The sequence below is a fragment of the Mus pahari genome, chromosome 4 (assembly GCF_900095145.1).
Source record: "Mus pahari chromosome 4, PAHARI_EIJ_v1.1, whole genome shotgun sequence".
In the NCBI taxonomy this organism is placed as follows: Eukaryota; Metazoa; Chordata; class Mammalia; order Rodentia; family Muridae; genus Mus; species Mus pahari.
In genome coordinates, this window is record NC_034593.1 from 99418922 (window position 1) to 99432101 (window position 13180).

A 13180-nucleotide genomic window follows, 5' to 3' on the forward strand; every position below is an offset into this window, starting at 1 on the left:
TTTTTAGCTATGGATGTTTAAAGACAGGCTGCCACACAAATTAAGAGAGAGAGAGAGAGAGAGAGAGAGAGAGAGAGAGAGAGAGAGAGAGAGAGAGAGAGATTTTTGCAAGTCAATATGGACCAATAGTAAACAGACCCTCTGGGAGTTTCAGTAATGCCCTCATCTATTCATCTTGATCCTCAGAACAATGGAGGCAACCAGTGAGTTTACTTAAGTAGAGAAAAAGGGAAGGAAGGAGTTTGTAGTGTCCACAAGTTTTTTTTAAGATTTATATCCATGCTATGTTGACAATTAAAGTCTAGGCTTTTCTTGAGACTCTATAAAAGTACATTTTTTTTCAAGACTTATAAATCCTGTTCTGTCTGATTTTTCCCTCAGTCCTCTTTCACTCCGGTATTTCTGGGACTATATTCATATTAGAAAAAATAAAGATTCAAGTTAGGATTCATTCAAAGACAAAGCATCCGTGGTAATGTTCTAGTTTGTGTTAAGGTGTAGATAGGATCCCCCCCACACACATCGGATTTCTATATCAGCAGGAATTTTAGATAGGATTCCCCCCACACACATGGGATTTTTATATCAGTAGGAATTTTAGATGCTCCTACCTTGTTTTGGGTTAGAAACCTCAAGGGAAGAAATATTCGGCCATATCCTATTAAACTTTGGAGGAGCTGCATGCGTCAGGAAAAATCAGGGAGTGTTATTTTCAGCTATGATGTCATTTGCTCTAAACAACAACAACAAATATATATATATATATATATATATATATATATATATATATATATATATACAAAGACATGAACCACACACCTTTTTTTTTTTTCCTTAAACTTGGTTGTGATGCACTTAAACAAAACATGACTTCCACACCAAACAAGAGCAAGCAATTGATGACTCCCAAATCATTGAATGGACATTATTTGTATAGTGACTTCTTTAATGAAGCTTTGCCTTTACTTTGGAAATAAGTTAGAGTGTTCTTACACAAATAACCAACTAGAAACTTCAACAATCCAAACTGATATGAGAAGCTGGTGCCTGAAGCCAGAAGATAACACTAAAGAAATAATTTCTCACTTGAAGTTTTTATTCTACTCAATTTATATTTACAGATATGAGCTGGTTGCCTTAGTCTTTCATGAGAGTCCTCTGCGGTATGTTTTAAGTGTGAGCCATTATCTCTGACAAGAACCGGATCTATTTCCTATTTTTATGCATGCAATTTCTCAGAGGAAAAGAGAGGGATTACTAGTGATTCTTGCTAGCCCAAAGGTCTTCCAATCTCATCTACGACCTCGTATGTATGGATGTATTTTCACCTCAGGATGCATTTCTAAAGTTACTTGTTATAAACCAGAAGCAATCAAGAACATAGTTTTATTTAATACTGTTAATTCTGTTTTAGGTCCATCACCTACAAACCCCAAAATACTCCAGAAGGCAAGAAGCGCTTCATGTTTAAGGCTTGATGTTCTGAATCTGCTAGTTTTATTAAGTTCAAAGACCATGGCTAGGAAAGCAGTTATTTCATGATTTAATTCTCATTCATTAAAAACAGCTCAGAAACATGCATCTTGAGTGTCATTCTTTGTGATCACCCAGTCCTCAGGGTAGTTGTGACTCTGTTCTGCCTCGGTGCATTCTGACTTCTTGTTGGCAATGTGGACTGGCCTGAGTTTTAATATTGATAGTTAACATTTCATAGGTCTACTTTTTGTCACCCTGATTAGATTGAATCTCCTCAAAGACCAACAAAGCCTTTGAGGGACCTTCCGTAAGCATCTGATAATTGAGAAATTGATACCAAGTGGCTGAGCTACTGTAAACAGGTAGTATCAGATTGTTTCCTCCATCATTAGATTATAGTCAATAAAGTTCTCGGAAGACATGGAACTTTCATATTACTCTGAATGACTTGTTTGAAAAGCTAATCTCACCAATCCATTGGTGCCACCGCGCAGTTCTTCTCTGTTTTCATACATGGAGATGCACGAGCAAAGAAAAATATTAATATTTCTGTATCTATTAAAGTTAAATGAGTAGAAAAAGAACGTCATGTTTTTCGAATGTGCATCTGGGCATTGTTAAATAAGCAAATACTTGGCTACACATATGCCAGATACATGGGTGATTCATGGGGTGTTGATTATCATCTCACCATTTGACAGTGTGCAGGTACTGAATTGGTAGAATAAGTCTGGTTGGTTTCTGATGATCAGTTTTGGGAAGCTGTACATTTACAGTTGGAGAGAATCATGCCAAAATTGTTTATTTAAAATATTTTAGTTAATTAGCTTGGTTTTAGTTACTTATATTGTTAGTACCAAATTAAGAGGCAAATAAATGTCATAAGTAGGGGTAAGGTTGATAACTGTAATGTTAAGTGTTTAATGATTTTGTTTTGATGAAATAAACACAACTATCTAATTCATTATTCTGTTAATAAATATTATCAAGAATTTTAAACAACTTTCTAAGCTCCTGGGAGGTGAAGACTAGGAAATTCTCACAAGTTAAATCCCAGCCTGGACTGCATAATCAGTTCCAGGCCAGACACAGGCTGTAAAGTGGAAGTCTTTCTTAAAGAATGAAAGAAATTTAATCAATTTTATAATAGTTTATAAATGAATTTTAGTAATTAACACCATGAATGAAACTTTATTCCCTATTCCAATATATTAAATGTTTACAGATGATATTTTAGGGCAGTTCTTTTCCTGGTTTTTAGGGATTTTTTTCCCCCTCTGAATTTGAGGTTGCAGTTTATTGACCTGTTTTGAACATTAAGAGTATAGACTACTTAGCTGAACTGTGTGAGATTCTCTAGGTGGACAGTAGTTATTATGTGTCCCCACATAAAATATCTCCCTTCATTTTGTGTCACTAAGTTAGTATCTTGGGCAAGGGAACCCCTTGTTTTTGCTTGAGAATAGAATTAGATTTTGTTCCTGGAAGTTTTTGTTATGTAGGGTTGCTAACGTTCCTGAACAAATGCATAATTCCTTGTCTAATTTTCCAGTGCTACAAATATGATATGCTATGTGTTTTTGAGGAAGTAAAAACATCCTGAGAAATGAGTATTACTATCTGTGGCTCCAAAACCCTCCTATCAGGCTACTTTCTATCCATATATGCTTAGATATTCGGCCAAGCTTGAGATTTTGAAAAACTTGATATCTCATCTTAAATTTGAAATATATTTTGTTTTATAATTACAAGGCCAACTTAGAAAACAATAAAAACTATCATATTACTCTCTCATTCTTGTTCTTCTCTTAAGAGTCTGTCATTGAGTTAATTATCGATAAATATGAACAAATGTGTAATTCCCTGAAGTAAATTAGGCGCACTGGAAAGTATACAAATAGTATAATTGAAACATGTTCTATCTTATTATATCCAAATGTAATGAAGCCTCTGAGATTTCTTAGCCACTGGGCTAGTTTTTTAACAAGGAGATAAACAGTAGAGATAGACAATCTTACACTGCATCAAAAGAACTTGTATAGTACTGGGGAAACTGCTGCAAATTTATTGGCTTCATTTTATTTCCCCAATCAGCTAGGAGAATCTCTAAGTCTCAGAGTGGTGCTTCCTTCCGAGGCAAACGGCCCTGAGAGTCATAAGGTGAAGAATCTGGTCTCAGCTGTACCACGGAGGAGCTGTTTGGCTGTTAGTTTCTCCAAACTCCACATTCTTTAGGCTAAGACAAGGATGCTGGAGAAGTGATCTCTGTGACTTCTGGCAGCTGACGAGTTCTATCACAACAGCGTTTTCCTCCCAGCTTAACAAGATCATGCTGAAGTTATGGAGGCTCAAAGCTTCTTGGGATGACATATTTGCCTTTTAGATTCCCCTCTGAGAAAAAATTCTTGTTGGTTCCATGCTTTGATTGTGGACCTTTTTACTACCACTGTTACTCTTTAGTCAGAACTGAAATGGTATCACTGGGGAGCAATCCCCACTTGCAGGTGGTCAAACACTCAGGAATGGTCTTCTGTGACACAGGCCCATATGGTAAAATAGACTTGTGTGTTGCTATCCCCTTAAATGGACATCACAGACTGTCTAAATACATGATAAAGAGAATATATATATATATATATATATATATATATATATATATATAATGAATGTACTCTTAAAAATAAGTAATATATTAATATCCGTAATATCCATAGGTTATAATTCTCTTATTTTAAAAATCAAATTTTATTTATTAAGAGCCTAGAAAAATAACTATTTAGTGGAAATTTATTTAAAATATGGTAGGCATAAACAGAGCTCAGACCAGAACTCAAATTCTAACTTTAGAAGTTCTTAACTTCTCTGAGCCTGAGTTTTCTCATTGGTAAAGTGGAGACTGACATTTATTGTTATGGAAACTATGTTGCAGTGAGCATCCAGTAGCCATTATCTCTTTTCTATTATGGTTACTGTGGCAACAGAGATCAAATATAATAATATAAAAATATTTTTCTAGAATATTTATCAAAGTAGGGAGAAGAATGTGCTCCCCTATTTTTTTTTCAATCTTAATTTTCTCCCAAATAAGTTATTCTGACCTGTATGAAGCTCATTAAGATATATCTTGATCCATGGAATAATCTGGTTTGAAACTGTATCAATAAACTCTACTGTTCAGAATGAAACAAATTATCTTTCAAGATATGATAAATACTAGATTTTGACCTTTCACGATGCATGGATGGTAATTTCCATGTTTCCATTTGGAAACAGAGTAGTTTAGCATACAATTCAAATATGTAGTTTTGCTGGATTTTTGTTTAAAAAATCCTTGTGAGAAATTGTGAAATAATGTATTTGCAACACCTGAGATCCATTTTCATGAATTAGAAAAATTGAGATTCACATTCTGAAGATGAGAATCTGAAAGACCATTTATTTTTTTTCCTTTGTGCCCCAAGAAATGTTTCTGAACTGTAAATTCAGAAGAACCATCGTAGAATTGCTGAAACTGACCATCTAGTTCCTGTAGTAAGTAAATCTAGCTGGAAAGCAATCTCTAGGCAGAGGCTTTTGATTTATATAACCAAATTTTGAAGAGATTATTTCATCATGTGACATTTAGTAATCAGAAATAAAAACTGAGTTTCAGTTTATGAACAGTTTAAGTACTGAGTAAACTGCCTATCCTTTCCCATCAAGGAGAAAATTTAGGTTTTTTTTTTTTCTAGAATATTCATGGCATACTATCTTGCATTGTGGTGTTTAAATAACCAGGAGGCTATCTCTTAATAGGAAAGGTTTAAGACAGGGCTTGGAAACTAGATATTATCTGGAATTTCACCTTTGCTTCATCTTTAAGATGAGGTTGTAAGAGTTGTTCTTCAAATATATTAATGGCACTAGTGCTATTATAATATTTTGGTTCTAAAAGCCCACCGTGACAGAAGCTGGCACTGGAAAGATGCTAGCGAATCTTCATGAAACACTGTCTAAGGGAATACGGAATGAAAAATTGAGTGGAAAGAACAACATGGGGTCTTTTTGTACTTGTATAAACATTGCTAGTGTTCCTTGGGAAATCTTGAAATACTGCTATTGATACCCCTAGCAAGAGTCTATAGAAGATCTCAAGGCTCTTCAGGAGAAATGCCTGTGGAGGTAATCTTGCAGTCTTCACAGATACCACTCTACTTCTGAAAAATTCTTCATCATTAAGCTAGTGCTCCCATTTAATGTCATAGTAGCAACTCTCTCCTTGGGATGACACAGTTAACTCTATTTTTCTGTAAGCAACTCTTTCAACAGATAAAAAGATTGGCTCATTTTCATATAGTATGTGTAAGCGTCTTTCATAATTTGCATGCCTCAATACTGCTTTGTGTTCTATAATAATGCAACTTTTATATACTTCCTCTCTGGTCAGCACATCGGGGAGTTGTTCGATGGTGGAGGCAGTCCACGCTTTGATGGGATAAGGGTTTGGAATCCTTTGTCCTCAGTTGTCATGCTTATAAATTGTGCTGACAGCACAATGAAGTGACTGTAAAATAATGTCTATTTTCTTCAAAGTCCGTGGTTCTCTGCACAGAAATGGGCCAATTCGGGAATCAAAGGGTTTCTTAACTACATAGAAAGAATCTTGGCAGGAGTCAATATATCCACTTTTTTTTTCTTTATGTACTCTCTTCTATTTCATTTAATGTTATGAAGTTAGATTGACAGTCCAGCTCTTAATTCACTGGGAAAGTTTTCTTGGTTACTTGGAGCCTCAAATTTGTAAAGCAGAATTCTGTGGAAACTTGAGGTACAAGGCCTTACAATTCAAAGCACAATTCAAGGCCTTACAATTCAAATTATCTTTGTATAATTTTTCCAAAGAAGTGGGGTGGTCAGTTGGTCACCTACCCACTGATATTTCAAGATGTGTACTCCAAGAAGACTTCAATTGACACAGCCTGGAGGGAGCTACTGAAGGGTAGGGATTCACAGTAACGTGTTTGAGGGTTCACTACAGGAACCCTGATATATTTTTCTATCTAGAAAACAACCTATCCTACAAAGACAACTAGCAAAGTAGAGATTTTAGCTCACACTTAAAAAGTGGATTGGCATTCTAAAATTGACTAGGTAAAGGTTAGACCCTAAAAAAGCCAATTTGTTCAAGATGAGCAATTTTGGTCAATAAAGATTGGTAAACCTCTCCATTTTTTCTTCTCTTAAGTGGGAGATTCCTCCCCTCTCACTAGAATATGTGATTTTATCCAGGATTTAGAAGGCAGCTAGGTCCTAATGTTCATTCAATTTTAGGATAACAACAAAGGTTTCATGAATATGAAATGCTAGTTACACAAATATGAAATGGATCTGTGATGAGGATACTGGGTACATGATAAAATAGTCCCAAAAGGCATTGCACCTGAGATCTTAGCTTTCTTTCTGGAACATCAGCAAACAGTTCAAAATTAATGTAGCACACCATGCAATTTGCTATGTTGCTACACTAGCCTGATCATTTCCCCCTCATTATATAAAATCTAATTAGTTAAAGGGCAATTCAATGGAACTTTTATTTGGGGGGATTTAGAAGTATTAAAACAAAGGCAGGGGAATCAAACAGACACTGCAGCTCTGTGAAGAGAGTGAACGTGATTATTAATAACCCTTGGGTGGGGAACCGATTAACCTTGTCATTTTCCTTCTTACCCTTCACGTTTCTACAACAAATCAGCACGGCACGGAAATATTTGGATGCTGAATGGAAAACAACTTTTACAAGGTCTCCAACTGGCATCAAATGTTCTCAAGTATGAAAACATCTCTAGGATTTCTCAACAGGCTGATGGATCCCTGCAGGTAGCATTTCCCTTGTTTAATAGTCCTGCCAATTAAATCAAATTAGAGATGAATTTTTAACTCTGTGATGAAGGCAATGCTCATTATAAAAGAAAACAGGAAAATGAGATATTTCCCTTAAGTGGATTGTTATTTCCATTTTAATAATTGGGGCATGAGGGGAGGGGAATGCCAAACATCCCTATCACTATTGTATACCATCTTGTTAGTCAGATGAAATTTTTTTAGGAGAGTAATCTGTAGTGATGGTTGCAAACCAGCCACATTCCTATTTTGTCTTTATGTATTTCCTTTGGCATTTATTTAAAAATTCCAAGATTTTAAAATGGATTTTCTTGATGTCATATGTCATTCTCTAGAAGATATACCTTTCACATCTGACTCATCTGTCATCTGCCTTTGTAGGACATAATAATCACACCCACAAAGCTATGAAACCTTAGGACAGTTCTTGCCAGCCTAATAATACTCTTTGTAATATATTGTTTAACATGTTTAGTCTTTGGAGTGCTGGACTGAGAATTAGAAAATGCATGTTAGAAGGTAATGATTAGGTTCTCACTATAAACAAAAACACCCACAACAAAGCATCTATTAATTTGAATCATTAGCATCAACAAATGTTCACTTAGATAAAATTGTGAATTATTATATGCATATCTCATATAAGGTGAGACTTGAGTGAATTGCCATCATATGAGATTATATAGAAAAGTCACAAGACTCAACTGGCTACAGATCCAGATCTATTTTTGGATTCATTAATTGCTGACAATACCATGAGTATTTTTTTTTTCAGCCATGGGTCAAAGCACATCAAAATGACTGGGTCTTAGGTCAAGCGCTTTGGGAATGTTTGAGGACTCTGTTTTCTAGTAGATAGACAGCAGCAGGTACAAATGACCTTAATGGGAAATTGGCTTTCTTAAGTATTCTTAGCAGATGATCGGAAAGGATAGCCACGCTGTCCATGTATTTGAATCTTAATGTTGACACTGACCATATGAGATCTATACTGAAGTCTATTAGAGCTAAGTCCTCCAGCCATTGTAAAATAATGGCATATGCATGTAAACTTTTGTTTACATACATCAATAGTCTACATCTATAATATACATCATCTATTTTCTACGAAATCCGCTTCGATGCTCAGACCCTCTTGGGTGTTTCATCTGTTACAGTGGGATCTTCCTAGGTAGCTGTTGGGATTGTATTCATTGATTCCGTCTTTGCAGCGAAGAGAAAAGCCCTGGGAAATACCCAGACTCAGCTAAGTATCCAAGCAGCTTCCTTGTCTCTGTCCTGTACCTGGAAGCTGTGTACCTGAATCCTTTGCACCTTCTAGGCCTGTCAATGAATCACTTACATGTGAATTCTTGCTCTGTGGAGGGGCAAGGAATTCACCAGTACACACAACAGGCACCATATAAGGCCACAAAGAAGGAACTTGCTAATGCCATTAAACACACCTGGAACATACCATCGTAGTTGATGATGTTATCGTTTGACTCTACCTTAAAAGCCAGGCAACAGGCAAGCTAGTCCTTTGTGATACTGGGTGAGCATTAGAATGCTCTTTCATCTTGCTGATTAGAAAAACCAAAACCAAAACCAAAACAAACCAAAACAAACAAACAAAAAAATCCCCAAACACCCATTGTGCTTTAAGATGAAGAGCCAGGGGCATTCAGACTATAGAATTTAATTCTGAGTCATAGATTTTTTTTTTCCACAGATACTAGCGGTAAAATTTTCTCAGGTTCCTGATAATTAAGATTAGTACATTTTCCAAGGGCACAACACAGCATCCTTTCAGGTCACCACTGATTTCAAAAGGTAACTGTGCAAAACAAAATTGGAATTTCCTGATTCAATGCATAAAAGGTCAACATCTGCTGATGCTCAGAGGTGGGGGATGGGGTGAAGACGGCCAGATGAGATGTGGAGTGAGCAGATACAGTCAGAGGTCCATGCAACACACATCTGCCTCTCAGAGCAGAAACACATGCCAGCACCAAAGAACTGCTTTCCCATTCATCCATTTCTGAAACTCTGGACATGCCAGATCATGAGAGCCTTTCTGGTTCCCTCTGCTCTAAAATTGCTCAAAAACAGTTGTCAAGGCCTGAAAGGAGCATTTTGAAGTACACACATAGGCAAAAGCAAGCACTAAAGCAGAAATATTAGATTGCCAGAGCTGAAAGTTCTCATTGGCATGGTTGTAACCCCAATACCACTTTTGTAAGATCGCAAGGACAGAGCTGCAGTCGTAGATATGTGTTAAAATGGATGCAAATGCTGCTTCTGCTTACAGAGCAGCCAATTTTCATGGTATTCAACATGTCTAACGCTTAACAGATAAGTGCCTTGGCCTATACACAAGTTTAAGTAAACTGGACTGATTTAGAAATTAGAAGAGCTGGGCTTGCATGTATAAGAAGTGGCAAATTTCTTTATCCAAATTATCAGAGTTATGCTTTTAGAAGGGTGTTGGGTTTGGCAGTGCTTCAAATGCTGTTATTTACACTGTGCACATTATCCCTGGCCTAGCTTTTACAGCACAAGTCTTTGACTAGTGACCATCAAGGGAAATATTCTTCTTTCCATTTATAGTCCATAACTAAGGCTCCCTCAGTATTTTATTTGTAAATCAGTTACTTAGTTGTTGCACCAAGATTTTTTTTGCCATGGCTATAAAGGGCATGCTGTAAAAATTGTGTAAAATTATGCTCTGAGACAGTATTGTGCTGCATGTTTGTAATGAACATTTTCAGCATGGGTAAGGCTGTACTGATTCAGGCAGGAAGAGGGTTTGCAGTCCAAGTCTCTTGGGGTAGCTGGAGATGCTCAGAGCAGAGATTTTGGAAAGGATTATCCAGAGAGTAGAGGGAAGGTTTCTTTTCAATTGATTGGATATCTACTAAGAGATTTCTTTAGGGATATTTAGTCCTAGCCTTCTACTTTGTATGTATACCCGTTCCTTACCAAAGGGAAAGCAAAGGACTCCATAATGAATGGACCACTGTAATTTAGGAGAGAGGAATGGGCATTGAGCAAGTTGATTGTATCTAATTTCTTAGGATGATTAAAGTTCATAACATCTTTCAGGCCTTCACAAAACCTACATTTTACTGCATTAAAAGATTTCCTCCCAATATTCATGGTATTTTCCTTGAATTTCAATGAGCACACCCAAGGCATGCATGGAGACCCCCTCCTTTGCTTCTCTCAGATACATTAGAAACCCACATTTGGTCCTATGGAGAGAGTGCCATCTTTTGCTGGTTACTAAATACAATTAAATAGAATAGTCTATATAGATGTGAAGTGTTCATCCAAGTCACTGATTCTCTGTTTAGGTGGCCTTTATGAATTCACAGCTAACAGGAAAACTGGCATTGCACATCTACAGAAGAGGTACACAAGTCACCATTTTATCTGTATTCCCAGTACACCTGTGCCTACAGCCATCAGGAAATTTGAATACCCAGATCATGTTCTGTTGCATCAGAAATGGACACAAGCAAAGAGCCCTGAGGTGCTGAGCAACGAAGCAAAGCTAGCCTAGGTTTGGTTTGGTGATTGTTTTACTTACTACCGATACTGGAAATGCTGGGGATACCTGCAGAGAAAAAACAAAACAAAACAATAAAGAAGTGTTAGCTATTTGCTATGTGACATCTTTAATTGATCGTAAAAGTCTTACAAATGTAACACTTGGTAACTAATATTATTAGAAATCGCTACAGAAAAATTTGCACGAAATATGTGTATGTGTATTTATACACAAGTACTGGATCCATTTGCACATATTCACAAACTCCTCAGCTCATCGGAATTGAAAGATTAATGTCCACTTTCATTTGGTAGTGCAAGGATCCCTGGTGACATCGAACATTTTATGCTCATTTACAATATCAATGGATTAAATCTGTGTGGCTCAGAGCATATATTGAGCTAGGCTTTTGTTCCAACCACCTTACTGAGTAAACCCCACATGCACCTGTGCAAATATAGCTGCATGTGCAGTAGGTCTCTCTCGATGCATTACGAGGTGCAAGCATTAACTGCTGAAAAATTATTTGACAGCTTGTTTGATTAATTTCACATAGTCATCCTTCTTATTCTTCTTTTACCTGTCAGATAACGTGGATTACACTCTGTAATAGGAACTTAATTGAGCAGAATAATTCAGGAAAGCATTACACTGTGGTTATTGATCACGGATTTACCAATGATTCAGCTTCTCGTTGATTCACATTTTAGAATTTGGCCTGTAGAAATGTGGACATTCATTTAGTCTGCATCTGCATTACAAGTCCTACCAAGCACTATAATACTTTGACCTTATGCAGAATATCAGCAGCCCGAGCATCTAAGTTCAAAGGATGGCTCCAACTCCTGAATTCATACTAACTTTGGGGTCTTGGGACGTTCCCCATGATCTCACTGCTCTATATCTCTATTTGTTGTGACTAGTATTATATAAATTGATAGATGGAAATCATGAAGACTGTTATTTCATAAGTAATATTCTTGCATTAGTTACTCTTACTGTCTTAGTTAAATCCTAGAGCAGCTCTGTGATAGATGTTGTTGACTAAATATTAGAGATTTACCTCTTGACACCAAGCTTATGGTTGGTGACAATGAGATGGGGATCCTGCTGTCCTCTGTGAGGGTTCTGCATTGCTACTATTCACTAGTCGGATGATCTTTGGCCATTTCAAGCCCATCTACAGAGGTGCCTACCATATCTACTTCAGTGGCTTGCTATGAGGACTGAATGAGATAACCATGAAGAATTCTTTTTTTTTTCTTAAGATTTATTTATTTATTATATGTAAGTACACTGTAGCTGTCTTCAGACACTCTAGAAGAGGGAGTCAGATCTCGTTACGGATGATTGTGAGCCACCATGTGGTTGCTGGGATTTGAACTCAGGACCTTCAGAAGAACAGTCGGGTGCTCTTATCCGCTGAGCCATCTCACCAGCCCAACCCTGAGGAATTCTTAACATAGAATATGCAGCCAGTAAGTAGGAGCTGCTAATGAGTTGGTCGAACGTGCTCTTCACAGGTAGGAACTGTAAGCATTGTTTTTCAGGTGTTTCTCAGTCATTCGGTATTCCTCAGTTGAGAATTCTTTGTTTAGCTCTGTATCCCATTTTTAATGGGGTTATTTGAATTTCTGGAGTCCAGCTTCCTGAGCTCTTTGTATATATTGGATATTAGTCCCCTATCAGATTTAGGATTGGTAAAAGGGATAAAGGATTATTATGATGTATGGAAAACAGTGGGAAAAGTAAAAGGAGATTAAGTAAATTTAAGGTTCTAGTATTGTAAGTTATAGAAGTTTCCTAGTAGGAAAGCTCAAAGTTAGAAACTGCCTTAGAAAAACAGTCCCAGGTCCTCCTTGAAGCTGAAGCCATCTGGCCATAAAGATAAGAAACAGGAATGCAGGAACTGGCCTTGACTATCCTGGCTGACTCCACAGCCATCTGGCAGGATGGTGCCTCCTCCTGCTCGTTAAGACATAGTTTGAAGTGTCTGAAGTTATACATCACCCAGATGTATTGTCCTCCCTGATAAGCCCTCAGCCCCTGGAATTTCTAGACGCCCCAGCCTGCATGTACAATCCTGCTGACTTGCAACCACCTTGCTGATGTTTTCATGAGCCAATCACACCAATTTCTCCTAAGCCCCCAACCCTGACCCTATAAAAACCCCTAGCTTTCAAACCTCAGGGTCGATTCCTCTGTCTCCTGTGTGAGACATGTATCGGCCCGGAGCTCCGCTATTAAAGCTGCCTCGTGCTTTTGCAAAAAGAAAGACTCTCGTGTTTCTCT

General features: G+C 37.1%; 1 protein-coding gene across 8 annotated transcripts in view; it reads right to left on the bottom strand.

Annotated features, from left to right (window-relative positions):
- Ntng1 (netrin G1) overlaps positions 1 to 13180 on the bottom strand; it is a 348447-nt gene that overhangs the window by 63664 nt on the left and 271603 nt on the right. For 5 of the 8 annotated variants that reach the window (XM_021195668.2, XM_021195669.2, XM_029537535.1 and 2 more), the window contains exons 5-6: positions 10928 to 10954; positions 612 to 677 (exon numbers count right to left, since the gene is read on the bottom strand). In XM_021195668.2, the coding sequence (XP_021051327.1) occupies positions 612 to 677; positions 10928 to 10954 (93 nt within the window). The remainder of the gene's footprint in view (positions 1 to 611; positions 678 to 10927; positions 10955 to 13180) is intronic. The other 3 variants (XM_021195663.2, XM_021195670.2, XM_029537538.1) reach the window with 1 other exon arrangement.